The sequence below is a fragment of the Myxocyprinus asiaticus genome, chromosome 2 (genome assembly GCF_019703515.2).
Source record: "Myxocyprinus asiaticus isolate MX2 ecotype Aquarium Trade chromosome 2, UBuf_Myxa_2, whole genome shotgun sequence".
NCBI lineage: Eukaryota > Metazoa > Chordata > Actinopteri > Cypriniformes > Catostomidae > Myxocyprinus > Myxocyprinus asiaticus.
The window spans coordinates 42,355,041-42,379,663 of record NC_059345.1 but is presented as its reverse complement, the minus strand read 5'-3'; the positions used below and the strand labels follow the sequence as shown (position 1 = coordinate 42,379,663).

Sequence of the window (24,623 nt, the reverse complement as noted above, 5' to 3'; positions counted from 1 at the left end):
ATGAAAATGGGTGACATGGGTTAAATATTCCAGGTTCAATACAAGTTAAGATCAACCGATACCATTTGTGGCATAATGTTGATTACCACAAAAAATAATTTGGACTAGTTGAAGCTGTAAAATTGGATATAACTTTACACAAAAAAGGTTAATAAGCATTTGTATCACACTAAAATCATGTTAACATGCATATTGTGTATGTCTTGTGGCTATAATTTTAAAACAGTGAGTATTTTAACATTTACAGATTGGCCACGTTCACTTCCATTGTAAGTGCCTCACTGGAACCCAGATTTGTGCTTTTTTTTAAAGGAGGGGCAAGTCAAAATGTTTTGTGGTAATCAATATTATGCCACAAATGCTGCTGATTGAGCTTAACTTGTATTGAACCTGGAATATTCCTTTAATGCCATCAACACGCTTTAAGTCATTTCAGTGGTACAACAAATGCCTGAATGAGTTTTGCATCTTTGCCTGCAGAATAGTACCAATGTTAATAAATGTACCACTGTTTTTGTTGAAATTAGTTGCACAGCTGATGATATCAACTCCAACATATTGAAAAACAGGACATTCATTAGGCTAACATCTTTTTATACCACATTGTGAAAATTAAATAACTATATGACATATTACAACTTCCTTTCTGAAACAATATTTTGGCTGGTTTTTTTTTTTGGTTTTTGGAAACTGACCTACAAATCTCACTGTAGCAGTTTCATATCTAGCTATAGGCAGAGTGATTTGAAGGGCTTCTGGAGCATCACACAAGTCATCTGATTAATTTTGAATAAACATTTGTGCCATTTTTATCATAGTATGTAGTTATGTAAATTGTTACATATGTAAATAGTTGCTTCGAACATCTACTTGTGTGCACTGTCAGCGTTAAAGTCTTGTTGATTTCAACCAGACTGGTCTGAGACACCTATAATAGGATGCTGCAAAAAAACTTTCATTAACTCAAGTGTCCTCCTTGCTTCTGGGCCACAAAGCCTAACAGGGGAGAGGACGATGGAAAACAGGGCAAAAAAAAAAAAAAAAAAAAAAAGATAAAATCAGAAGGCGGCAGACAAGTCACAAAATAATGGAAGCTAGTTTGGAGAAAAGCATATTTTCATATTCTTGATAATTTAAGGGCAATTATAAAGATCAAGCATGATCATCTGTGCCATGTTGAAGATTACCACAAAAAATACTTTTGACTCCTCCCTTGTGTTCATAAAAACAAACCAAAACTGTATTTACAGTAATGCACTTACAATGGTCTATGGGGCAATCATGGTTAAAAAAAAAAAGTCAGAACTACAAAACAATACTAATTCCTTAAAGGTGCTATAAACGATTTTTCGCTGTTCTGGAACTTCCACCAGATTTTGCTGCTGAATTAGCCACACACCCCCATTTCCGAAACCCTGCACTCCAAAGATGCGCACATCTGGAGACTGTTGTAATCAAAGATAGAGCAGATGGGGGGAGGTGAGGGGGAAAAGGATACCGTACCGGCACTTATACGAGCATTTATTGGCTGCCCTGTGAATGCACTCAATGATTGACAGGCATTCGGATTGGCTAAACAAAGGATCTGACCTGCATTTGTACTATATAAATTTGTCTTAAAATCTGGTTTTATCTTCAAAGTTACAATAATGAACAAACACAATCTGTTTTAACTAATAACTCACAAATTATTGTATTGTACATATTGAATACATCACTCAAACATTCACAGTGTATGTTGGAAAAAGTATGTGAACCCCTAGGCTACTGACATCAACAAAGCTAGAGACAGAAATGGGCGAACTTGGCATCCAATTAATGAAACAAGACTGGAGTTGTGGGTTAGAGCTACTTTCACTTATAAAAAGCACTAAAAGATTTTTAGTTTGCTTTTCACAAAAAGCATCTGCTGACGTGGACCATGCCTCACAAAAAAGAGATCTCAGAAGACCTACGATCAAGAATTGTTGCCTTGCATAAAGCTGGAAAGGGTTAAGTTATCTCAAAGAGCTTAGATATTCATCTGTTCACAGTTAGACAAACTGCCTATAAATGGAGACGATTTAGTACTGTGGCTACTCTCCCTAGAAGTGGCTGTCCAGTCAAGATGACTCAAAGGGCACATTGCAGAATTCTCAAATGAGGTAAAAAACAACCTTAGAGTGACAGCTAAAGACTTGAAGGAATCATTGGAACTGATTAACATCTCTGTTCATGAGTCTACTATACAGAAAACACTAAACAGTCATGGGGTCAATGGCAAGACACCAAAAAGCTGCTGCTTTCCAACAAAAACATTGCTGTGCACCTGAAGTTTTCCAAAGACTGCCTTGACACTCCACAATGCTACTGGGAAAATGTTTTGTGGAATGATGAAACTAAGGTTGAATTGTTTGGGAAGAACATGCAGCACTACGCATGATGTAAAAAGGGCACCGCATTGCAACATGAAATCATCATTCCAACAGTGAAGTACGGTGGAGGGAGCATCTGCTTTGCTGCTTCAGGGCCTAGACCGCTTGCCATCAATGAGGGAAAAATGAATTCCCAAGTTTATCAAGATATCCTACAGGATAACGTCAGGGTGGCTGTGCACCAGCTGAAGCTCAGTAGAGGTTGGGTGATACAGCAGGACAATGAACCTAAACATCGAAGTGAATCCACTACAGAATGGCTACAAAAAAAGAAAATCCACCTTTGGAGTGACCCAGTCAGAGCCCAGACCTTAACCCAATAGAGATGCTGTGGAATGACCTCAAGTGAGCCATTCACACCAGACATCCTAAGAATATAGCTGAGCTGAAGGAGTTCTGTTAGGAAGAATGGTCCAAAATTCCTTCTGAACGTTGTGCATGTCTAATCCGCAGCTACCGGAAATGCTAGGTTGAGGTTACTGCTGCCAAGAGGAGGATTGACCAGGTATTAAATCCAAGGTTTCACTTATTCACAGCACTGTGAATGTTGAATGGGATGTGTTCAATAAAAACATGAAAGATTAAAATTTTTTGTGTGTTTTTAGCTTAAGCACATTGTGATTGTCTATACTTGTGACTTTGATGAAGATGAGACCCAATTTTATGACCAATTAATGCAGAAAACTAGCTAATTCCAAAGGGTTCACATACTTTTTCTTGCCACTGTAATTCCACATTTATTCCCGTGAAGCTTGCTCATAACAGCCCTCACATCATGCCCCTTTATGGTATCTTTGTCTCATATCATGTGAATATTTAATGGCTTTACACGCCAATGACATTTAAAAGGTATCACGCAGATTTGATTTTGCATAGACAAGGTGAGGAAGCGATACTGTCACACTAGTTTTGTGTGAACTTGTGTGAACATTGAAACCGTGTGTATTTTAATACTTAAGCTGGTGCAATGTCTTGCCCCACAGAGTTCCATTGTAACTGCATTCTTGTAAAGTTTTAACAAACTGAGTCTGTTATTTTGTGGTCATTGACAGCATGTTGCAGATTTAATGCAACTTATGTTGTATTGAAGCTGGAGCATTTCTTTAATAAAGAAACATCTTCAGTTAACGGATGCCCTATGATTCATGTCTTCCTCTCCAAACACACAGATCCATTGGAACAATGGTTTATAAGAAGGTGTTAGTGTTTTCCTAGCCATTGGGTTTGGATTAATGAAGGAATTTTCTGATGGGCAGGGATTCCCTGAACAGCAGGTAAAAAATGAGTGAGTGAATGATCGGGAGAGAGCGAGGAAGAGAGCGAGAGTTTGGATGGAAAGAGAGTAGGTACAGACCTCTTCCTCCTCAATTCGAGCAGGCTCAATCAGCAGATTATTGACTTGATCAAATGACACCCCCTGTTAGGACAGGAACCAGCGAGAGGGCATGCAGATTAGTCAGGCCAAAAGAAAAAAATAAAACAGAAGCTGTATGACTGGGAATTATAAAAAAAACATAAATCAAACATTCACACAGTAGACTGAATGAAATGCACACAAACCAACAGTGAAAAGACTGAGACACTCTCACCACCAAAACACACAACTACGCAGGGTAATAACACACACCCACAGTGACACAGGGCACTCCCAATCCACCACAAATAACAAATAACACTGAGCTTGACACTAAATGATCTGTATAAGACAGTGTTGAGAATTCACTGTTTAAAGAGTGTTACTAATGATTACTGATTATGCAGAAAAACTAAACTACAGCCCTGTTTCACAGATTCATCACTAAAGAGTGGATTCACTTCAACTGGCCATGAAATGCCATATGAAGAAAGAAGGTATGGCACTGCAATGCCAACTATAATCAACAACTATATACATGTAATTTTTCTCAATCTCAAGAATTTGATTAACCTTGTTTTGGGATGTTTTTCATTAAAGCTGCACTACGTAAGATTTTGTTTGTTACAATTAACATAAGTTAATTCTTGAGTGAAACCGCAGGCCTACATCATTCCTACTTGCGTGTTTACGTCATGTCCGGAAGCTCAGAAAAAATGTCAGGCTGAGTCACGTGAGTGTCGACTGGGAAAGCCATGGCGTTTCAGTCAGTCGCAGTTCTGACTGTAGGACAGCAGACTCCTGATGGATGTTTATTTGTTAACTGTTTGGCAAAGATGTTTCCTTGCTATAATGCTTGGATATGTCTTCTGGTAAGGTTGCTGAAGCTTACATTATATCAGCTATACTGCTTTAATGAATCGAACATTATTTGTGTGTTTACCGATCGCAATGTTTTTAATAAGCTACTTTTTCTGGTGAAGTTACTGTAACATGTTCACTAATATTCATGACTTCGGAGTATTTTATAACATTGCTGCAGTTCGAGATACCAGTTTGTGTGTCCCTAAGTGTGTGTGCACCGCTTTTTTCTTTTACCCCAGTCGCAGAAATGCACAAGTTGTGTCACTTTCCATTGCTCTTTTAGCAGATGGTGTGTTTAAACAGAATGGACCATTTAAAATAGCATCTGAAAGCCACTATAGGTACAAGGTAGTCAGGGTTGGGGAGTAACAAAATACATGTAACGGGATTACGTATTTAAAATACAAAATATAAGTAACTGTATTCCACTACAGTTACAATTTAAATCATTGGTAATTAGAATACAGTTACATTCAAAAAGTATTTTGATTACTCAAGAGATTACTTTGTATTTTATTGTCATTTGTTTCATTTAATATTTAGTCCTTTCAGATGGAAAACATTTATACATATAAATGATGCGATCCAAAGTGCATTTGAACAGCAGTGAAACACTTTCTTATGATGTGTTACATTCATACGAGCAGACAGAGAAGTAAGTTTGAAGTAAGTTTGGAACAGAAGAAATAGAAATAAACCTTGTGTAAATTGTCAGCTTTACACTAAGTTAAAATGCTATTTCTAGCCATTTTACATGCACATGTTACCAGGCACGATCATATTTATTTATCAAGAAAATTCACGTTGGATCATTATTTCTTTTTTTCTAGTAAGACCTTTGATATTAGGGCAATCATTTTTGCGTTGTTTTCCTGTAAAAATATTTAAAAATCCTTAAAACAAGATCAATTTGATTTATCTTGTTTTAGAAACAACACTGCATGAGATATTTAGGTTTTTCAGAGAATGTATTTTTAAAATCTACCAGTGCTGAAGAAGTAATCCAAAGTATTTTGAATACATTACTGACCTTGAGTAATCTAACAGAATGTTACAAATTACATTTTACAGCATGTATTCTGTAATCTATAGTGGAATACATTTCAAAAATTTTCATAGCACAGTAATGTACATATTAATTTGTTTAGTGTGTAACCATTTCTCTAATATAACTTTACTGCCAAGAAATGACTAAAGAATCTGCTTATTATTTGAGCATATTTCAGCATAATTAATTAATTTTCATTTTTTATTATAGTCTTACTGTTTGCAGTGCATACATCATCTGATGTAGTATTACGGTTCACTTGCAATGTCCACTGAGGCTGTAGATTGTAATATACAGTGTCTTCAACTGAACTCATATCAGCCATATCAGAAGTTTCACCTCTTAAATTAATGTGTAGTACAATACAAACATTAATGTGTAGTGGATAAAAAACTTGAATAATCATATTCAAATACAGTATGTACATAAGAGTGTAGTTTATCTTCTTCAAAGCAAGTAATATCTTGGTTATAAATGTTTAATCAAATAACATAATATCAAAGTGAAAATAGCACGTTATGACTCCAGCTCGGCAGGTGAAGATCTGAGTCAAGATCACAGGCAAAGCAGGTAACCTCAAACCATGTGATTCATCCACGCAGAAGATCAGTGCTGAAACAACTCGCGTAAAATGTTCCTCCGCAAGTTTAATTTTAGGTTTCACCACAGATGAAGCCTCAAGTTCCGTAGTGCAGCTTTAAATGACAGTACACATAGCCCTGTTTTCAGAATGTATTAGGCAAGCCACAGCAAAAGTCTGGAAAATCTCACTCTCCATATCTGTATTACATTTTTTACAAATGCCATTATGTTTTACAGGATTTTCTTTTGATAGGATAGTGTTACAGATGGTGTAACACATACTGTCAACACCAAATTTTACACATAAGCAAATAAAATGTTTTCTGCTACATAGCACTTCAGAAAGAAATGCTAAAATGCTTTGCATATAACTTAAAAGTATATAACATGGTGAAGATGAAAAACGTAAAAGCTGGGTGAAGCAACCCGAGATACAGGTTGGCAATATTAACCCAGACATAAGCATTAGTAAAATACAGATATAAAGCAATTATCCACGTAACTGTCAACATTCACACAGGAACAGTCACAGAGCCGACTGTTAAGTCAAATATACAAACATGCACACACAAGCCCTGTGCAAGCATTCCTGTCACTCAACCATCCAGTCATGGGGACCACACACACACAAACACTTTTGTTTCTTTTGTCCTTGACCCTGGTCCAGATATAAAAAGTGCTTGTCTTCAAATGGTAATTTTACTTATACAATTTCAACAAATTTGTTAAGAATAGTCAAGGACCTTCCACAAGTTTTTTCCCCCCACAATTTTTTTTTACAGATTTTCTACCAGCAAAACCCCATTTAAAGGGTTCATGTGAGCTTTGTGGGTTGGATATTTCCTATATGCATAATTAAATACCAATAAGAGGATATATTTATAATTCTGGTATAATATGAATCATCATTATCATCTCTGTTAGGCATCATGGATTAATTTCTTGATTAATCCATTGATGTGAAGCTTAGTAAGTATGATTTTAGATGATCAGCTTTAGACAAACACACACACAGTTGTGGAAAGGCTAGCAAAGGCCCTCAGGCAGCAGAGACAGCAAATAATGATTATGAGAGGCAAGAGCAGTGCTCAATGGGGTGGAGTCAGGCTGTGGAGGAGGAGCTAATGTGCAGCCAAAGGGTGGGGCAAAACAAAGGGTGCAGCTTTGTTATTTGATGTTCTGTCCTCTCATTCAAACCTAAATTTGTTTAAAGTATGCAGTTGTCAGTAAACTCAAATGTTTCATAATAAAAGGGCAGACACAACACAAGCATCTATCATATGGGCAAAACCCTCTAAGACATGCTTGGCATACTTTTTTGCATGTTGCAAACGTTCATTCCAGTGAGGGCTAATGGCTCTAAAGCTGATCCAGATAAAATGGATGTTCATTTAGGCTGCAATATCAACAAGTCAAAGTTTTGTAAACCTTGGACTGAAACAATTTTTTCTATACACTCTTGGTACGGAGATGTGGGTGAACGCGTGTATTTACCAAACACCTCAACTGCATAAACCCTGACATAGTATAAATTAGGGCTTGCATGACTACTCAAATATTTACCTTATGTGAATGACTCACAATCAGCCGTTTTTGTTGTTAAACACTGCATTGATAAAGAGTGCAAGAGTGGAGAGAATGCCCAGCATTGTTCACTTATAACATGCTTGTGAATGCAAAACACTCCAGTTTCACCTTACTAATACCAAATTCACTGTTGCCATATAGAACAAGCACAACTGGAGTCATGTTCTTCACGACAAGTCGAAACAGACACAATTCATCAACTAGTGGCAGAACTAATCAAGTAGTCATTAGAACGTACTATAAGATGGTTTCGCCAGTGATCTGCTAAGATCTGTGCACTTTCATTCAGGTAAGCAGACTTTCCTCCATACATCCTTCTAGATTTTGATCTCTGAGCCCTTCTTACCTTCACCGGCTGCAGGGACGAGTTCACCCGACTCAGCCTGCTGTCTTCTAGCTCAGCCATATCTAGTCTGTGCTGGAAAGGAGTATTGACTGATACTCCTCCCTCTTCCTCATCTTCCTCCTCCTCCTCACCATCTCTCTCGTCCTCAAGTGTGTGAGCAGGAGCTGAGAGGCCATCAGGGCTAAAGCCTTGTAGCAGGGCAGCAACGGCCTCAGGCTTGGGCAGCTTGGTGATTTTGAAGTGCTTTTTGTAGTGTGGCGTGTCTTTACGTATGAGCCTCTGTTTCTCAGCAGGGAAAGGGGGCGTTCGGGAGTCCTCATCACTCCGGTCGGCATAATCTTCATCATCTACTTCATTGTCATCCTCATCATCACCACCACGGATGATGGGCTCTTCAGCAAAGCGCACAGAAGGCTGTGAGGAATGCAAGAAAAAGAGGTTAAATTTAGGCTAACCTGCACCATTAAAATGCTTTTTTGATTCAAGGTGCATATAAACAGGACCATTTACATTTGTAAGATCAGCATCATGGAAAATATGCAAGATGTGCTAATTTACAAGGGTTTTGTTCAGAAAACTGAAATGTATGCACAAAAACCTAAATGTTATTTACACTGTAGCTTGCACATGCAGAATATCTAGTTTGTTATTTGTCAACAATATGAATTTACAATATGGATTACCTCAGTATATTCCACCTCCATCTCATCAAGCTCCTCCTCCTCTTGACCCGGTCCATTATTAAGCTCCACCCCTGCACTGTTTACACCCCGCCTCTCATCCTGAGTAGTGGCAGATTCGGTGTTACTAGACGCTTGAGAATCATGACTTTGATTGGAAAGCCCACTCAATCGTTTCTCCTGTGAACCAATCACATATCATCAAAATTACACATGTGCAGTTTGTATGTCAGTTTGAATATATAGTTCGCAATATAAATAAACCCCTAAGTGGTATTATACCTTCAATGTCCACTTCAAAGAGAAAAAAGGCAGTGTGTTAGTTTGTATTTACCTCAGAGTCTGGGGACTCCAGATCTCCATCTGGCTTAGCTATGTAAGCCTCATTTCTTCTGGCTTCAATAACATTCTTCATCACCTTTAACTCACTGGGATGTGGTGTTGCTCTCCTATGTAGACCCTGCTAATTCATAGATACAGCAACAGTGTTCGCACTTATACAGGTCAATGACAAAGATCCAAGATAATGAACCTTTTTGTGCTGTCAGTCGATTCAAACTTTGAACTGCGATTAATCACAAAATGTTTTGTGGTTAATCCCGATTCGTCGCAGATTTTGAAAGTGTTGAATTTGACACTATATGTACTTTTCCTGTCAAAATGCATGTATTTCCATTTTAGGAAAGAAAACAAACAATATGTAACAATATAATGCTTTATTAACATTTTCTAAACAAAGCCTTCCGCTGTATAAAGATACACTAAAATTTCACCAATTCAACACCAATTCAAGTAACATCAAAAGTTTCCCAAAGTCTAAATGGGAGGTTGAATAATTGAAAGAACTAGTCCCCACATATGTTGCATATTTACTGCAATGGGCATTAAATCTCTTAAACTCGAATCCCCCAAAATATTAATCAGCCGGCAGACTGTGGCTATCCGCTTTGTTCATGACTCACGTCAGGGCGTTAGCACCGCTTTGAACTCCACATAAAAAGTGCTTGCAGACTAAAACATCTCATTCTGCATTATGGTGATAGATAAGACTTGACGTGCTTCTGTGGTAATTAAAATGCACCTTACTTGGGCTGAAAGTCCCATCTGTGCATGTTATGTATATCAAATAGTGTTAAGAGGTCCTTTCTCCATTTTTTCAATGACACATAAGTGCTGTTGTGCATGTGTGATGTAAAGTGTGCATCAGTGTAATGACTCCAGGCAGACAGATCGCTAAGGTTCCAGCCTTCCAACCAGTGTTGATACTGGTTTATGCTGTACTAGCAGCAAATGCATTAATAGCGATTATATATATAAAAAAAAAATAAAAAAAACGTTTATAGCACGTGTCAAGTTTTCATACAAATAATATTTGTATCATGTTGAGTTTATAATGTTTTTAACAACTTTTATACAATTTTCAAATTTTTTTATTTAATAACACAAAAAAAAAATAAAAAATTAAAGTCAGGTGGCACAACCATCAAGTAAAAAGTAATAACTTCTTACATCTTAAACATGTGTGTACACTTCTTTACAACTAATTTTCTAAAATGTAAATATACTGTATTTTTTAAGGTGAAAATATATATTTCAAAATATTATGAATTGTTAATTCATTCTTATGAAATAATAATAAAAGATTAAGCCAAACTACTTGTGAATTGCATCCTTTTATGAGGCTTTTTACTTCATTATGATCTCAGGACAGTTGCACAGTTGTTATGTTATGGAAGCATAGACATGCTGTACACCAGAGGTTCCCAAACTTTTTCCTATGAAGGGCCAAAAATCAAACTTGATTGAGGGCAGTGGGCCAAAAGTAAACTTTGTATTTATCAAATTGTATTATTTTAAAATTAAATATTAATACTGCAAAACACACAGAACTGTAGAATTAAAATCATCAAGTGTCCTATACTTGCACAATGCACATAATTATATATAATCAATATAATTTTTATGGATGTTGTGTCTCTTTCTCATTTGTGAGTCACCTTTGGATAAAATGACTACTAAACGACTCTTTCCTTGTGTAATTCTTTCCACAATTCTAACTCTTTCCGACTCACGTAAGTGTCTCTTAAAACATGGTTACTGTCTCTTTAAAAACAGCGCATCTCCTCACATTGAACACATGGTAGTTCTGTGCAATTTTTGGAGAGATTAAGATACAATGGCATGACGTAATACTATCAAGTACGATATTGTTTTGTGACAAAGAAGATATTAAAGATATTTTTTTTATCATAGACCTAGGCTACACATTGTCCTGGATTTCACTCAGTATTACCATTTATTGGAACTGCCAAATGTAATAGGATTACTTAATTAAACAATGCTGTAAAATGTTTTTGCGTAGTTAATGCATTTAGCCTACTTTGATTTGACATTAAAACTGTTTTCCTGTTGTAATATCAAACATTTAAATTGTACTTTTGCTTCTTTTCTTAAAGGAAATAAAAGCTACAAAGCACATTTCTGCAAATTAAAAAATTGAGAGAACTATTAATTTAGTTGACTCCAAAATATGATTATGATTAAGAACCTACCGAAATATGGCATTGTATCTTCTGGTTATTAATAAACTTTCAGCTATCCATTTTTAGACAGATAGATGCAAGTAAACGAGATATCCTAACGTTTGACAAATGAATTACAGTATGATGCACACAGATGTTATACACACCCCAAAATGGGTTTTAGTCAGAATAAGAAGAATTTGTTTACTACATTACAGTTTTTGTCTAGCTGGCAGGGGAGAAAAGGGATTTTTGAGAGTCCTGGTCTGTTCACTTATAGTGTTTGTCGTAATGTCGTGAGGTGTTAGGAGTGAATGGAACCGTTGTTTATATTGAAATGCTCCATCAACTGACTTTATCAAGCCCGCTTCACGGGTGCGCTTCAGTGGCTGCGTTCACGCGGATATGAAATGCTGCACAACGTATAGTGCGCGTTCAAGCCATATTTAACTTCGGATGACTGTACGCACTGTTCCGCGAGTCCACCTAATTACCTATCACTTCTTGATACTGCTTCAGTTCCCGCTCCGTTTTAAACCAACTAGGTTCTGTCTGGCATTATTGAATTCCCACCTCCGACTTTGGAGCTGGCCAATCATAGTGAAGATTTTGGGGTGGCACCTGGGATGGCCGATGGAGCGAACTTTCAGACAGCACTTAAAGGTCATTGAAGTACGCATATACATTTAAAAAAATTAAATAACTCATAATCTCTACTTTTCAAATAAGGTATAGTTTTTGTAATGCAAACATAAAACAAAAAATGTTAAAACAAAACAATTAATTAAAAATGAAGAGCTGCATCAGTGCCATATTTTTTTTCCCCTCGTCATCTATGGCAAGGCGGGCCAAATCAAAGGTCATCACGGGCCAACTTTGGTCCATGGGCCCTAGTTTGGGCACCTCTGCTGTACACATATCCACACTCACCCTCCTCTCTGCCGCAGTCTCCTCATCTTCCTCTTCATTTTTTGAGTCCTCCCGGAACTGAATGACTGACACTCTGTTCAGATTAGTGTCTGTGGGCCAGGTCTCATCTATGCTCCTCTCCAGAAGATTTTCTGGAAAGAGAGTGTGAGAAAAGAGAGATGTGATGCCTCTTAGTATCAATGTATGCTCTATTGTGCTTTAAAATACTGCAATATTATGTGAACTATTGATTCACAATGAATGTGACTGGCTAAAAGACTGCATAAGACCTCAATTCATGAGGACAGCAATGTGTCTTACCAAGGCTAGATGAGGGCTGCTGGGGCAGCAGGTAGCAAGTGAGAACTTTTTCCCCAGTCCGCTCATCATCTTCTGTCTGGAATTTCAACATGGGCTGAGACTGGTTCTCCGCCAGCCACATGGCCTTCAGGTTCAGATTGGCCAATGAGAAAGGCAAGTTCTGCAACCTAGGACAGAGAACGAGAGATGGGGAGACTAATTCAGGTAAAAAGAAAATGGTGCAATTGATGCATGAAACAGTCTTTAGCTCTGCTTTATAGGGTTACTCTGACCTTACATCTAACTCCTATGATATAGAGACCTATATTTGTCTTTCCCTCCAGAATGTATTTCTTACCTGTTGCCTGCCACATCCAGCACATGTAACTCTGTGGCATTGGCGAGCTCAGCAGGTAGTTTACCCAATCTGTTATCTCTGAGAGAGAGCACATTCAGGCAGATACATCCTCCCAGCTCTGCCGGCACGCTGCTCAAGCGGTTTCGGTCAACATTCAAGTTGGTCAACTTCTTTAACTTCCCAAGAGAGCGGGGAAGAGACTAAAAGAGAAATCAGCACAAGGAATATTTTACAGTGGGTTCTGGACTTACACGTCTGCTCTGGATTTATAGTATTCTGGTAATATACTCTTGAAATGTGATATTGCAACACTAATATTGTTGGTTCCTTTTTGATCATTCGCTTATGTTTTTCCTAATTATTTTTTTCCCTTACGAGATAAAAGTACCTGCGCAACCAAAAGCTCATAGTTAATGTAAAAAGGATTATAAAGTAAACAAATGGCTAATCTTTTGTGTAATATTTTACTCAGTGGCACCAATTTAAAATACAAAATACTCACATACAGTACAATAATATGGAAATACTGTGTAAATGTGTAATTTGATGCTTCAAAACAAGCTTCACAGACTTAATAAAGATGCAGTTAAAAGGGACAGTTTTTCATAATTTTTCAGGCATCATGGAGATCAGATTATAACTGAAAAAGAGCAGAACTGATTGTTTTAGTGTATGGTGTGGGCTTGTGTACCTGGAGAAGGTTCTCGGTCAACATTAGCTCGGTCAGGTTTTCACACTCGCCAATGGAGTCGGTGAGATGCACAATGCGGTTCTGGTTCACTTTCAGAATGGACAACTTCTTAAGCGAACCTGTTAGGAGAGACAAGCAGATTCAGTATTTTTACATAAATCAAAGAACCCATGAAATCCTCAAAGACAAAGTCAAACCAAATAAACTTCAGGATGAACATTGAGGCTTTCCGTGATTAATTGTTGACTGTTTAACGTGTTGAATAAATTAAAGCAATTAATGCAGTACCTTTTATTTTTTTTCACTTGACTAATGTTTTCCCCCCACTTCCTGTGGCTATTATTTGGCATATTTAATTTCTAGGAGGTACACGCTCGAGTCGACTGCACATCCTAGCACAGAATCTGATTGTGTGGAGCAGTGCATGCTTATTCATTTTGCGTGACTCATGTCCCAGGCATAATAAACACGGGAGCGGATTTACTGTAAGGAGAATGAAGACTTAACCTGCAAGCGGTGAGCCAGGCGTGGGAGAGATACAGGAAAGCTGCCGTACTGTATCTCTTCACATTGCCCGAAAAAGCTCACTCACTGTCATCTGAACCAGTGTCAGAAGCGAAACCGCAGGAGAGAAACCCAGCGTGTGCGATAAAGACTGAACGACATCCAGAGAAAATAATACTTTTTAGTTTTTTTAACTTCAGCATTCAATTTGTTTTATATCTGTATGTATATTGTCTAATAATGAATTGGAAATGTACATTTAAGTCTATCATGCCAATAAAGCTTGATAGAGAATAAACCTAAATCTGCCCATTTTTTTAAACTGAAAAACGGCAGAAGATTTTGTCCAACTTTTAATTATAGCATGTCCACTGATTTTGTGGCATGTAAACATTTAATTCTATCAAAGATTTATACTGTAAAAAATGTGGCTAATTAACACTATCCGCAAAAAACTGAACATTTTAACATGTACATATTTAATTAAAATAAATTAGGACTAACCAATTTCTAGGAAGTTCTTCGAGAAAGTAAAAAGTAAATATATTTAAGATTATATTTTAATGTTTGTTTTAATGTACCATTTTAAATCACGATTAAATCACAGAAAACTGTGTGATTCATTAATTAAAAATGTTTTATTGATTCACAGCACACATAAGGTGATGGTAGCTGAAACTATGATATTTGTGTCTGTAATGCCATTACAGCAATATGACATGCCTCTTCCGACACTAGGGGGCAGTGCTGTGGTTCAAAAATGAACAAACTCTTTGGCACTTGTTTCTCAGTAGCTTAGAGTCTACAGAAACTGAATTTTTAAAAGTGACTACAATCACGTTTTTTTTTATATCGTTTTGAAAATTCTGCAGTTGCTTTATTTAAAGTGTATCGTATCATTTTAAAATTCTTTTGTCTCCAGCTTGGATTCAAGTTTGAAAGCTGAGGTTAAAAAAAGGTTCCCTCTTGCTAATCACTAGACTCATAAGCAAGGGTACAATTTGTAATAATTATAAGCGCAGTCGGTGTAAGTTAATTGCCCATGTAGAGTAACGACAACACCCTGTGAGCAAATAAGGCAGCCATCATTAAGTTACTATAATAAACACAGTGTTGCCAAATGGGTGAGCATTTAATTTAGACTAGGGTGGCATGCAAGCCAGGACAATGTGTCTATTGTATCTCAGTCATGTCTCTATACATTGGAAGAGTCATTAACAGGCTTGTACTTATTGATGCTTGTGCAAGGGATAGAGTCTTACTAATGCTGTCCGGCAAGACTTCCAGAAGGTTCTCGGAGAGCAGGAGGTCAGTGAGAGCGATAAGGCCGCTGACTTGAGTGGGAAGCTCTGTTAGACGGTTCTCTGATACGTCAAAGCAAACCAGCTGTCGCAGGTTCCCCAGCTCCTGTTAAAGACAGAAGTCATCTTTCAGTCAGCCGAGAATGAATTAAGCTACTCCAGTTACCACTCTAGTTATCAGCATAACAGGCACATGCCAAACAAATTCAACTACAAAGAATATGTTTGGCCCCCCCGTCTTCAACTGGTAAGCCAAACAGAGAGTCCCAAACACATGGTGGGAAGCTCTAACAAACAGAGCAATGTTTTGAAAGCACCACAGAACCACAGTGTTAACAATTTTAAGGGGAATAAACCTATGAATGTCTTATTTAAAGTCTTTGCATATTAAGCTGGAATAGAATACATTATTTTAACATTAAAAAATACACACTTCACCTTTAAACAATGTCTGAAAGACAGAATTTACAATGTACATGAATTTGAACCTTCATCTTAACTAGATTTAAAACCATCAAGCCAAATAACCCATTCAAACGTCAGCCAATCAGAAGTGGTCTGTACTCACTGGAGGTAGTGAGGAGAGCTGGTTTCTGTCCAACCACAGCTCACGAAGATTGGGCAGTGCCCCAAGTGTGTCAGGCTGAGAGGAAGGAATAAAAGAAAGCAGATCAAAGACAGGACATGAAGAAAAAAACAAAAAACAAATGAGGCACACTTTAAATAACACACATACAAAAAACAGATTAATCAGCAGGTGCTCAGGTGTTGGATCAGTAAAAGATAAATCAAAGATGCGCTGAACAACTGGGGAAAACGAAAACATAAGCTGCAAATAATCTCAAACATGACATACATTATGTTTATGAGCACTTTATGTTTACTCACTATTTAACCTTTCATTGAGCTGAGATAAAACATTATCTAACTTCTAAAACAGTGGTTGTGCTTTAGGACCCAGACATCAAGTAGCAACCCAACACAGTACCAAAATGGCACAAAAGATAAACAAAAATGTCATTAAAAACAAACTATGAAATTTCTGAACATTACCAAAAACTGCAGAAGCCCCGTGATATGCACAATTACTAACATGATATGGGCTGAATAGGAAACGTACATCATAGCCTGTGCAAATCCATTATTTTAATATTTGCATTTAGCCCTCCGTGACATTATCTGAAAAGACCTGTGACCTGCTCCAACACATCCAAATTAATCTCAGGACTACAATGACTTATATTCTTTTTGTACAATGTCTTACAACATGTGGATATAAATGTGTGCCTTGCTGGCTGGTTCTTACCAAAACTTCCAGTACATTGCTGCCCAGATCCAGCTGTTCCAGTTTAACCAGGAAGGAAAGAGAGCTAAAGGATGACAGAGACACATTTTGCATTTGATGTCTATTTGCATCCATTACTGTGGGTTTTTAGATCTTGAGTGCTCTTCTCACAACATTGAATCAAATAACTGCAGTTCTGAAAGTGTATGAGGGGAAAATACTCACGTGGGTAAGGATTTCAGTAGATTCTCCCTTAGCTCTAGAGTCACCAAGTTTGACAAGCTGAGAGGAGAGAAAGACAGAGAAAAAGACAAGTGTGCGTGTCAGATGGTGAGTGTGTCACTTGGTTTGGAAGTGTGAGAGGCTCCTCCATCTGCACGACACCAGCAATGGTCAAAAAGCATGTGTGTGTGTATGTGAATGAGATGCCTGCTTTTATGACAATTTCAAAAACAAGTTATTAAAATGATAAAGTGATACAGAAAAATCAAATATAAGTATAATATTTATAACAGAGTAATACAATTATTATGATTATTTTTTTAAATAGCATAAGCAGTTTTCATGTTAGGTCAGTGCTAGGGATGTTCATTTTCTGACATTTTCATAATCGATTGTCGTGGAAATTAACGATTAATCGCCAATGTTTATACCGCAAAACACACGTGGAGGACTCCAATTAATATGTGCATGTAGCCTTCTGTTATATATAATTTTAATTAATACACTTAAGAAATGCAAGTATTGGGGGCCAGGGTAGCTCAGCACATAAAGACACTGATTACCACACCTGGAGTTGCGAATTCGAATCTAGGGTGTGCTGAGTGACTCCAGTCAGGCTTCCTAAGCAACCAATTGGCCCGGTTGCTAGGGTGGGTACAGTCACGTTGGGTTAACCTCCTCGTGGTCGCTATAATGTGGTTCTCGCTCTCAGTGGGGCGCGTGGTGAGTTGGGTGAACGTAGAATGACGCGTTCAAAAGCGCAGTTTCAAAAGCATAGAACTGTAAGATAATATTGCGGGTACACATCTAGTTTATGACATCCAGCAGTTAAAACCTTTTTACTGCAACTATTTATTTAAGGAGTGTCAGACAGACTCAGCAAATGACTTTAATCTCTCCACTAATCACCCCACTAATCAACTAGTCAGTTGATGGATGACTAGTTGACCATTCAACCACCCTGGCACATCCCTACTGCAAACTGAATACATGTAGGCAACAAGAAGCAGAATCCTAAAGGTATACTTGCATATTTGTATGTACTTACTTTCCTATGTCATTGGGTAGAGATTGCAGTGACACATCATTGAGTGACAGGTGAGCCAGACCTCTGAGCTGTGTAAAGCCATCAGGCAACCTGCGACACGAGAGAGAGAGAGAGAGATAGAGAGAGAGAGGGGCTGTCAAACTCGCAGTTGTCAAGACTTTTTAGTGATAGTTTTCTTCTCCCTTTCCACTATTTCTGCCCCTTCTTTATCAAGAAAGTGACATCTGGTATGAGCCAGAGCTCTGGGGGAATTTGAGGTTCCTCCAAATCACTAACCTGGACAGGGGGTTTCCGCTGAAGTCTGCGATCTCCAAGGCCTGACAGAATTTAATGTTCTCTGGGATTTCAGAAATATCTGAGTATGGAAAAGAGAGACAATGTCAGCATAATACATTGAAAAGGAGGGTCATGACAATCTGAGCATTTTTTCAGGTTTCTTAATAAATGCTACCAGATGGCCAGGAAAGAAGGGGAGGAGAGTGTAATATGACCGTGTTAAGAGTTGTATGTGTGTGTTGGTTACTTTTTAAAACACAAAATTGTCCCAAGATAGCTAAATCTAAACTTCCTTTGGGGACATCATCATAAGAAAAAACAATTCATAAATAAAGCAAATGGTAACACTTTACATTAAAGCTGAACTTTGTAACTTTTTCAGTGTTAAAATACTTTCTTATATCCCAGTTTAATATGCAGAGACAACTACACTGCCTGGCCAAAAAAAAGTTGCATACTCGTACTACAATATTTTGTTGGACTGTCTTTAGCTTTGATTATTGCGCACATTCGTCGTGGCATTGTTTCAACAATTTTATGCAACGTCACAACATTTATTTCAGTCCAGAGTTGCATAAATTTTTGCCCGAGATCTTGTATTGACGACGGGAGAGTTGAACCACTCCGTAAAGTCTTCTCCAGCACTTCCCAAAGACTTTCAATGGATTAAAGGTCAGGACACTGTGGTGGCCAATTCATGAGTGAAAATGGTTCCTCATGCTCCTTGAACCACTCTTTCACAATATGAGCCACATGAATCTTGGCATTGTCGTCCTGGAATATACCCGTTCCGTCAGGGAAGAAAAAAATCCACTGATGGGATAACCTGGTCATTCAGTACATTCAGGTAGTCAGCAGACTTCATTTTATTGCCGCATAATGTTGCTGAGCCTAGACCTGACCAATTGAAGCAGCCGCAGATCATAACACTGCCTACAGAGACTTGTACAGTGGGCACTATGCATGATGGGTGCAACGTTTTATGCACTTCCCTTCTTACCCTGATGCACCCATCGCTTTGGAATAGGGTAAATCTGGACCACATTACCTTTTTCCATTGCTCCACAGTCCAATCTTTATGCTCCCTAGCAAATTGAAGTGGTTTTTTCCGATTAACCTCATTAACAAGTGGCTTTCTTGTGGCCACACAGCTGTTTAGTCCCAATCCTGTAAGTTCTTGTCACATTGTGCATGTGGAAATGCTCTTACTTTCACTAGTAAACATAGCTGTGAGTACTACTGTCGATTTTTTACAATGTGATTAAGCGTTTTTTGTGATCTCTGATCATGATCATTCAAGATTTTTTTCTGACCACATATCATCTGCAAATCTGACGGTTCACCACTATCCTTCCAGGTTTTAATAATGCGTTGGACAGGGGCCTGGGTAGCTCAGCAAGTAAAGACGCTGACTACCACCCCTAGAGTCGTGAGTTTGAATCCAGGAGTGCTGAGTGACTCCAGCCAGGTCTCCTAAGTGACCAAATTGGCCCGGTTGCTAGGGAGGGTAGAGTCACATGGGGTAACCGCCTCATGGTCGCTATAATGTGTGAATCTCGTTCTCGGTGGGGCACGTGGTGAGTTGTGCGTGGATGCCGCGGAGAATAGCGTGAAGCCTCCACACGTGCTATGTCTCCGTGGTCAACAAGCCACGTGATAAGATGCGTGGAATGACGGCATCTGAGATTCGTCACTACGCCACCATGAGAACTTAGAGCACACTGGGAATTGGGCATTCCAAATTGGGGAGAAAAAGGGGAGAAAAGAAATAAAATAATTTATAATGTGTTGGACAGTTCTCTTTTTTTAATTTTTTTTTTTATTTGTATCCCCTTTTCTCCCCAATTTGGCATGCCCAATTCCCACTGCTTACTAGGTCCTCCTGGTGGCGTGGTTACTCACCTCAATCCGGGTGGCGGAGGACAAGTCGCAGTTGCCTCCGCTTCTGAGATATTCAATCCGCCCATCTTGTCACGTGGCTCATGGCATGTGGAGGCGGAGACTCATAGCACATGGAGGCTCATGCTACTCTCCGCGATCCACGCACAACTTACCATGCGCCCCATTGAGAGCGAGAATCACTAATCGCGACTACGAGGAGGTTACCCCACGTGACTCTACAGTCCCTAGCAACCGGGCCAATTTGGATGCTTAGGACAGTGTTTCCCAACATTTTTTCTGCCACGGCACACTTCTTATGAATAAAAAAAATAACACGGCACACCACTATCAAGTCACGTAGATATGCTATGTGACTTATATGTAATGAGGTAACAGGTGGCAAGAGCGCTAATTGGGTTATGAAAAAACAACAAATTTGCTTTTCTAATTTGATTTGTTCTTGCAAATGAATTCTTGCAATGCCACAGCAAATTACAGGAATGCAAACTCATGAAGGGCAAAAAGGTAAGAGCATCACTTCTGGGGGAAACTTTTTTTTTTTTAACAATTAGCTAAAAGCACCAATTCCAGTGATTTTAATGATTCAAGTAGAGCAAATTAACTGCAAAAATAACGGGTATTTTGGTGTGACTTGCTCCTGTTTCACAGATTTGTTCAATTTAATTAACTTATTAGTTCAGTGACCACTTCTGGAGATACCACTAGGTGGCGACAAATGAGCGTCTTATGTGCTATGAGCGAGTCACTGAATCATTTTCAACCAAAATCAACCAAGAGACTTTATAGTGTTTAAGCATTCCTTCAGTTTGAGCATTATTTTTCATCCAATAGACAACAGTAATAGTCTAATAATAGTGAGTTTTAATAATGTTCTTTTCCTTCATTAAAACTTGCATGGCTACAAATCTACTGACTTCAGTATAAGAATTATAAACAAATCAGATCTACAGTATCATTTTCCTACAGTAGCCTATTTAAACTGCTGAGCATGACTTTTTACCAGAAAAGAGGACAATAATAGCCTAATAATAATAATTTTGAGTTTCAATAATTTTGAGTTTTTCATCATTGTAAAGTGTATGAGTTGAGTCGTCAACGCCCCGTTCAACGCCAGCGTCAAGCGCCGCATTGCCTTCCACATGACAAGAGTTGCAGAAAGCGTCACAGAGGGCGATTTTACAATTTTGCCACACAAGAAAGCGGGAGATGTGCACAATAAACATTGAAAACATGTATTTGGAGAGAGAAAAACAAAAAACAAAAAAAAAACTGGCTGTTGCTTTTGATAGCAGACAGTAATAAAAGGATGTAATAAAACCCTTTATGTTTAGGTTTAAGCGTTTTCTTGGTAAATTTTAATTAGTTCAACTGGGGTCTCTGATACTTGGAAAAAAATAAGGTAGTATTTAATTAAAAGAACATTCAATATCTCTTCACATATTTGGAGAGTTTTTAAATATTTCTTGTTGCTTAGTACTCTCAAAGACATTATTGGTGAAGCAAAAACTTGTGTGTGAAAAACACTTTGGTGTAAAGTGGCGTCACTTCATAGACTTCAATGTATTCTGCAGCGCTGACACGAGTCATGTGAAAGACCCTTAACGCGTATAAATATCAGTCATTTTAACACATTTATCATAGCTCTTCCACCCTTTTCTCTCCTTGATGAACAACGAAGACGAAAGATCCCGAAGTGAACAAAAAACATGCCCCTCTCATTCAGACGGTCAATGCATGTACCAGGTCATTCAGCTCATTTACAAATGAGAAGTTTCATGAGTGTCTCTTCTTCAGAGTTCAAGCTCCATTCCAGTCAGATAAAGATTCATTGTGCATGCGCTGCTTTAGCCAAGCGCGCGATTGGACGTAGCTGCAACCAATCAAGCGATCTGCCTCGGTAGGACTGCGGTTGCCAAGAATGCGATTGACTACTTCTGTAATCAATCGAGCGGGAGTCCGAACCCTGATTATTTTTTATTTATTATTTATGCAGCACAGTGGTTGGGAAACACTGGCTTAGGAGACCTGGCTGGAGTCACTCAGCACACCCTGGATTCGAACTCACGAGTCCAGGGGTAGTAGTCAGCGTCAATACTCGCTGAGCCACCCAGGCCCCCCCCCCGCCGGACAGTTCTTAACCCAATTCCAGTGATTTCAGCAATCATGGTTGTTTAAGAAATGAGAAGCTACACACTGCATCAGTTGGGGTTAAAAGAATTGTTGCCAGCTGAAACATATTAATCACTGCAATAATGATCTAATCAAAGGCTTTTAAGTATCTGCTTATTTAAATACAAACTGCAACCTTTTTTTTGGCCAGGCAGTGTATAAGCCATTCATAGGTTAATTTTCTCAAAAACGGTAAACACTGTCTCTGTGGTGCTATAAAAGTTCCTCTGTTTGTTTTGAGAGACCTGCTTAGAGCCGCCCCAACATGATACTCAACCAATGGTGTAGGTTGGGGGAAGGAACTATAACTATAAACAGCAGCATATGGGGGGGGGGGGGGGGCGTATTCAGAAAGCTGTTTTGAAAACGTTTTTGAAATTCCTTTCGCAGGCACTAGTGTTGCAGAAATTACATACTTCATCTTTAAGGTTCTTTACGTTAACATTAGTTGATGCATTTAATCATAGTTATCATGAACTAACAATGAACAAAAAAATGTTCAGCAGTTATTAATCTTGGTTTAATATTAATAGTACATATAGTTGATTGTAAGTTCATAATACATTAACTCTGGTAACATTTATGTATATATTATGTTTTTATTGTGTATATAAAATATCACAAATAACATGTGTAACATTATATACAAAAATGTTTTTACAATTCTAAATATGATATTATATAAGTATTTCTTTTAGGGTTAGGTTTAGTCAGTTGTAATTATGACTAGCTTTATATAAAAACAACAGAAGTCTATGGAAAGACCTTATTTGTAAAAGTGTGTAAACGTGTAAGTACTTTTAAGTAAACGTGTGTGTGTGTGTGTGTGTGTGTGTGTGTGTGTTTGTGTATATCTTCCTCTGTGTTCTATGGGATACAAGCCATACACCCGGCCGGGACTCTGTGAGAGTCATTTCATTTGCTGAGTTGCAGAATATAACACTGCATAGTCTAAATACAGACCAACACATTCAACATTCACACATTTAATCCTGAGACATCTGAGACAAACAGTGAATGTGTCTTGGGCTGTGTGAGGCACATGAGAAGACAATTGAGCGTTGACAATGATATACTGCTTACAAGTTTTAAATAGACGTGGCTCAACAAAGAAAACATTCCAGTGCTCTGTGCAAGGAAACTTTCAAAAGCCACCCAGGGTTAGTAAGAAAGTGTAAATATTTGGATGTGTATGCAAAGGTGAGCAGTATAAGACAGTATGCAAGTGTTTCAGAAGCAGGCCACATTTAAGAGAGATAGAGTTCGTGTACCATTTCTGGAGATGTCCAGCTCTACAAGCTGAGTAAAGTTGGCCACTTCAGGCGGTAATCTCTGAATCTCGTTGTCACTCAGGCCCAGCTTTCGCAGATTGTGCAGTCTGAAGAAAGGCTGTAAGAGAAAGAAATACTAAGAATTACACACACAACACACATACGCCAAGACAATAGTGACAAACTGATATATCGCCAGGCTAATTAACTGATTGATATTTGGCCAATTTAAGATTAAATTGGATTAGCCAAAACTATCCATCTGGCCAATTAACAGAAGTGTTAGCTTTCCCTTGTCAGTAACAAGATCTACCAACAGGTTGTCAAAATGTAATGCACCTTTTGTTTACAAATCCCTTTTTTGTTTAATTTTAGCAATTATTTGCAGTTCTCATTTGTTATCATTAAATTGTGTATACCGGCATTAGCGCTGAGTATTGATACAGACTTCCCGATTCAATTCTGATTCACAAGCTCTCGTCTCGATTTTGATTCATTATCGATTCATAAGGGTATATTTCAGTTATAATGTCCCTTTTGCTCACATATGAAATACATTCTCTCCCAGCTAATGATGTTAATTATACAGGGGACCTTCTAAATAGGTACACTACAAAAATATAAATTGTACTAATTACACTGGCGGACAAAAGTTTGGAATAATGTACAGATTTTGCTGTTTCTGAAGGAAACTGGTACTTTATTTCACCAAAGTGGCATTCAACTGATCACAAAGTATAGTCAGGACATTACTGATGTAAAAAACAGCACCATCACTATTTGAAAAAAGTAAATTTTGATCAAATCTAGACAGACCCCATTTCCAGCAGCCATCACTCCAACACCTTATCCTTGAGTAATCATGCTAAATTGCTAATTAGGTACTAGAAAATCACTTTCCATTATATCAAACACAGATGAAAGCTATTTGGTTCATTAAATGAAGCTTAACATTGTCTTTGTGTTTGTTTTTGAGTTGCCACTGTATGC

The 24,623-nt window shown here is 38.1% G+C and overlaps 1 protein-coding gene across 2 annotated transcripts in view; it reads right to left on the bottom strand.

The window, feature by feature from the left end:
* LOC127451577 (protein scribble homolog) overlaps nucleotides 1-24,623 on the bottom strand; it is a 128,348-nt gene that overhangs the window by 49,511 nt on the left and 54,214 nt on the right. The window contains exons 2-16 of one of the 2 annotated variants that reach the window (XM_051716343.1): nucleotides 23,634-23,751; nucleotides 18,292-18,370; nucleotides 18,016-18,105; nucleotides 16,971-17,027; nucleotides 16,767-16,830; nucleotides 16,029-16,103; nucleotides 15,422-15,566; nucleotides 13,656-13,774; nucleotides 12,965-13,164; nucleotides 12,628-12,794; nucleotides 12,328-12,458; nucleotides 9,210-9,338; nucleotides 8,879-9,055; nucleotides 8,196-8,609; nucleotides 3,769-3,831 (exon numbers count right to left, since the gene is read on the bottom strand). In XM_051716343.1, coding sequence (XP_051572303.1) covers nucleotides 3,769-3,831; nucleotides 8,196-8,609; nucleotides 8,879-9,055; nucleotides 9,210-9,338; nucleotides 12,328-12,458; nucleotides 12,628-12,794; nucleotides 12,965-13,164; nucleotides 13,656-13,774; nucleotides 15,422-15,566; nucleotides 16,029-16,103; nucleotides 16,767-16,830; nucleotides 16,971-17,027; nucleotides 18,016-18,105; nucleotides 18,292-18,370; nucleotides 23,634-23,751 — 2,028 coding nt within the window. The remainder of the gene's footprint in view (nucleotides 1-3,768; nucleotides 3,832-8,195; nucleotides 8,610-8,878; nucleotides 9,056-9,209; nucleotides 9,339-12,327; nucleotides 12,459-12,627; nucleotides 12,795-12,964; nucleotides 13,165-13,655; nucleotides 13,775-15,421; nucleotides 15,567-16,028; nucleotides 16,104-16,766; nucleotides 16,831-16,970; nucleotides 17,028-18,015; nucleotides 18,106-18,291; nucleotides 18,371-23,633; nucleotides 23,752-24,623) is intronic. The other variant, XM_051716353.1, reaches the window with a different exon arrangement.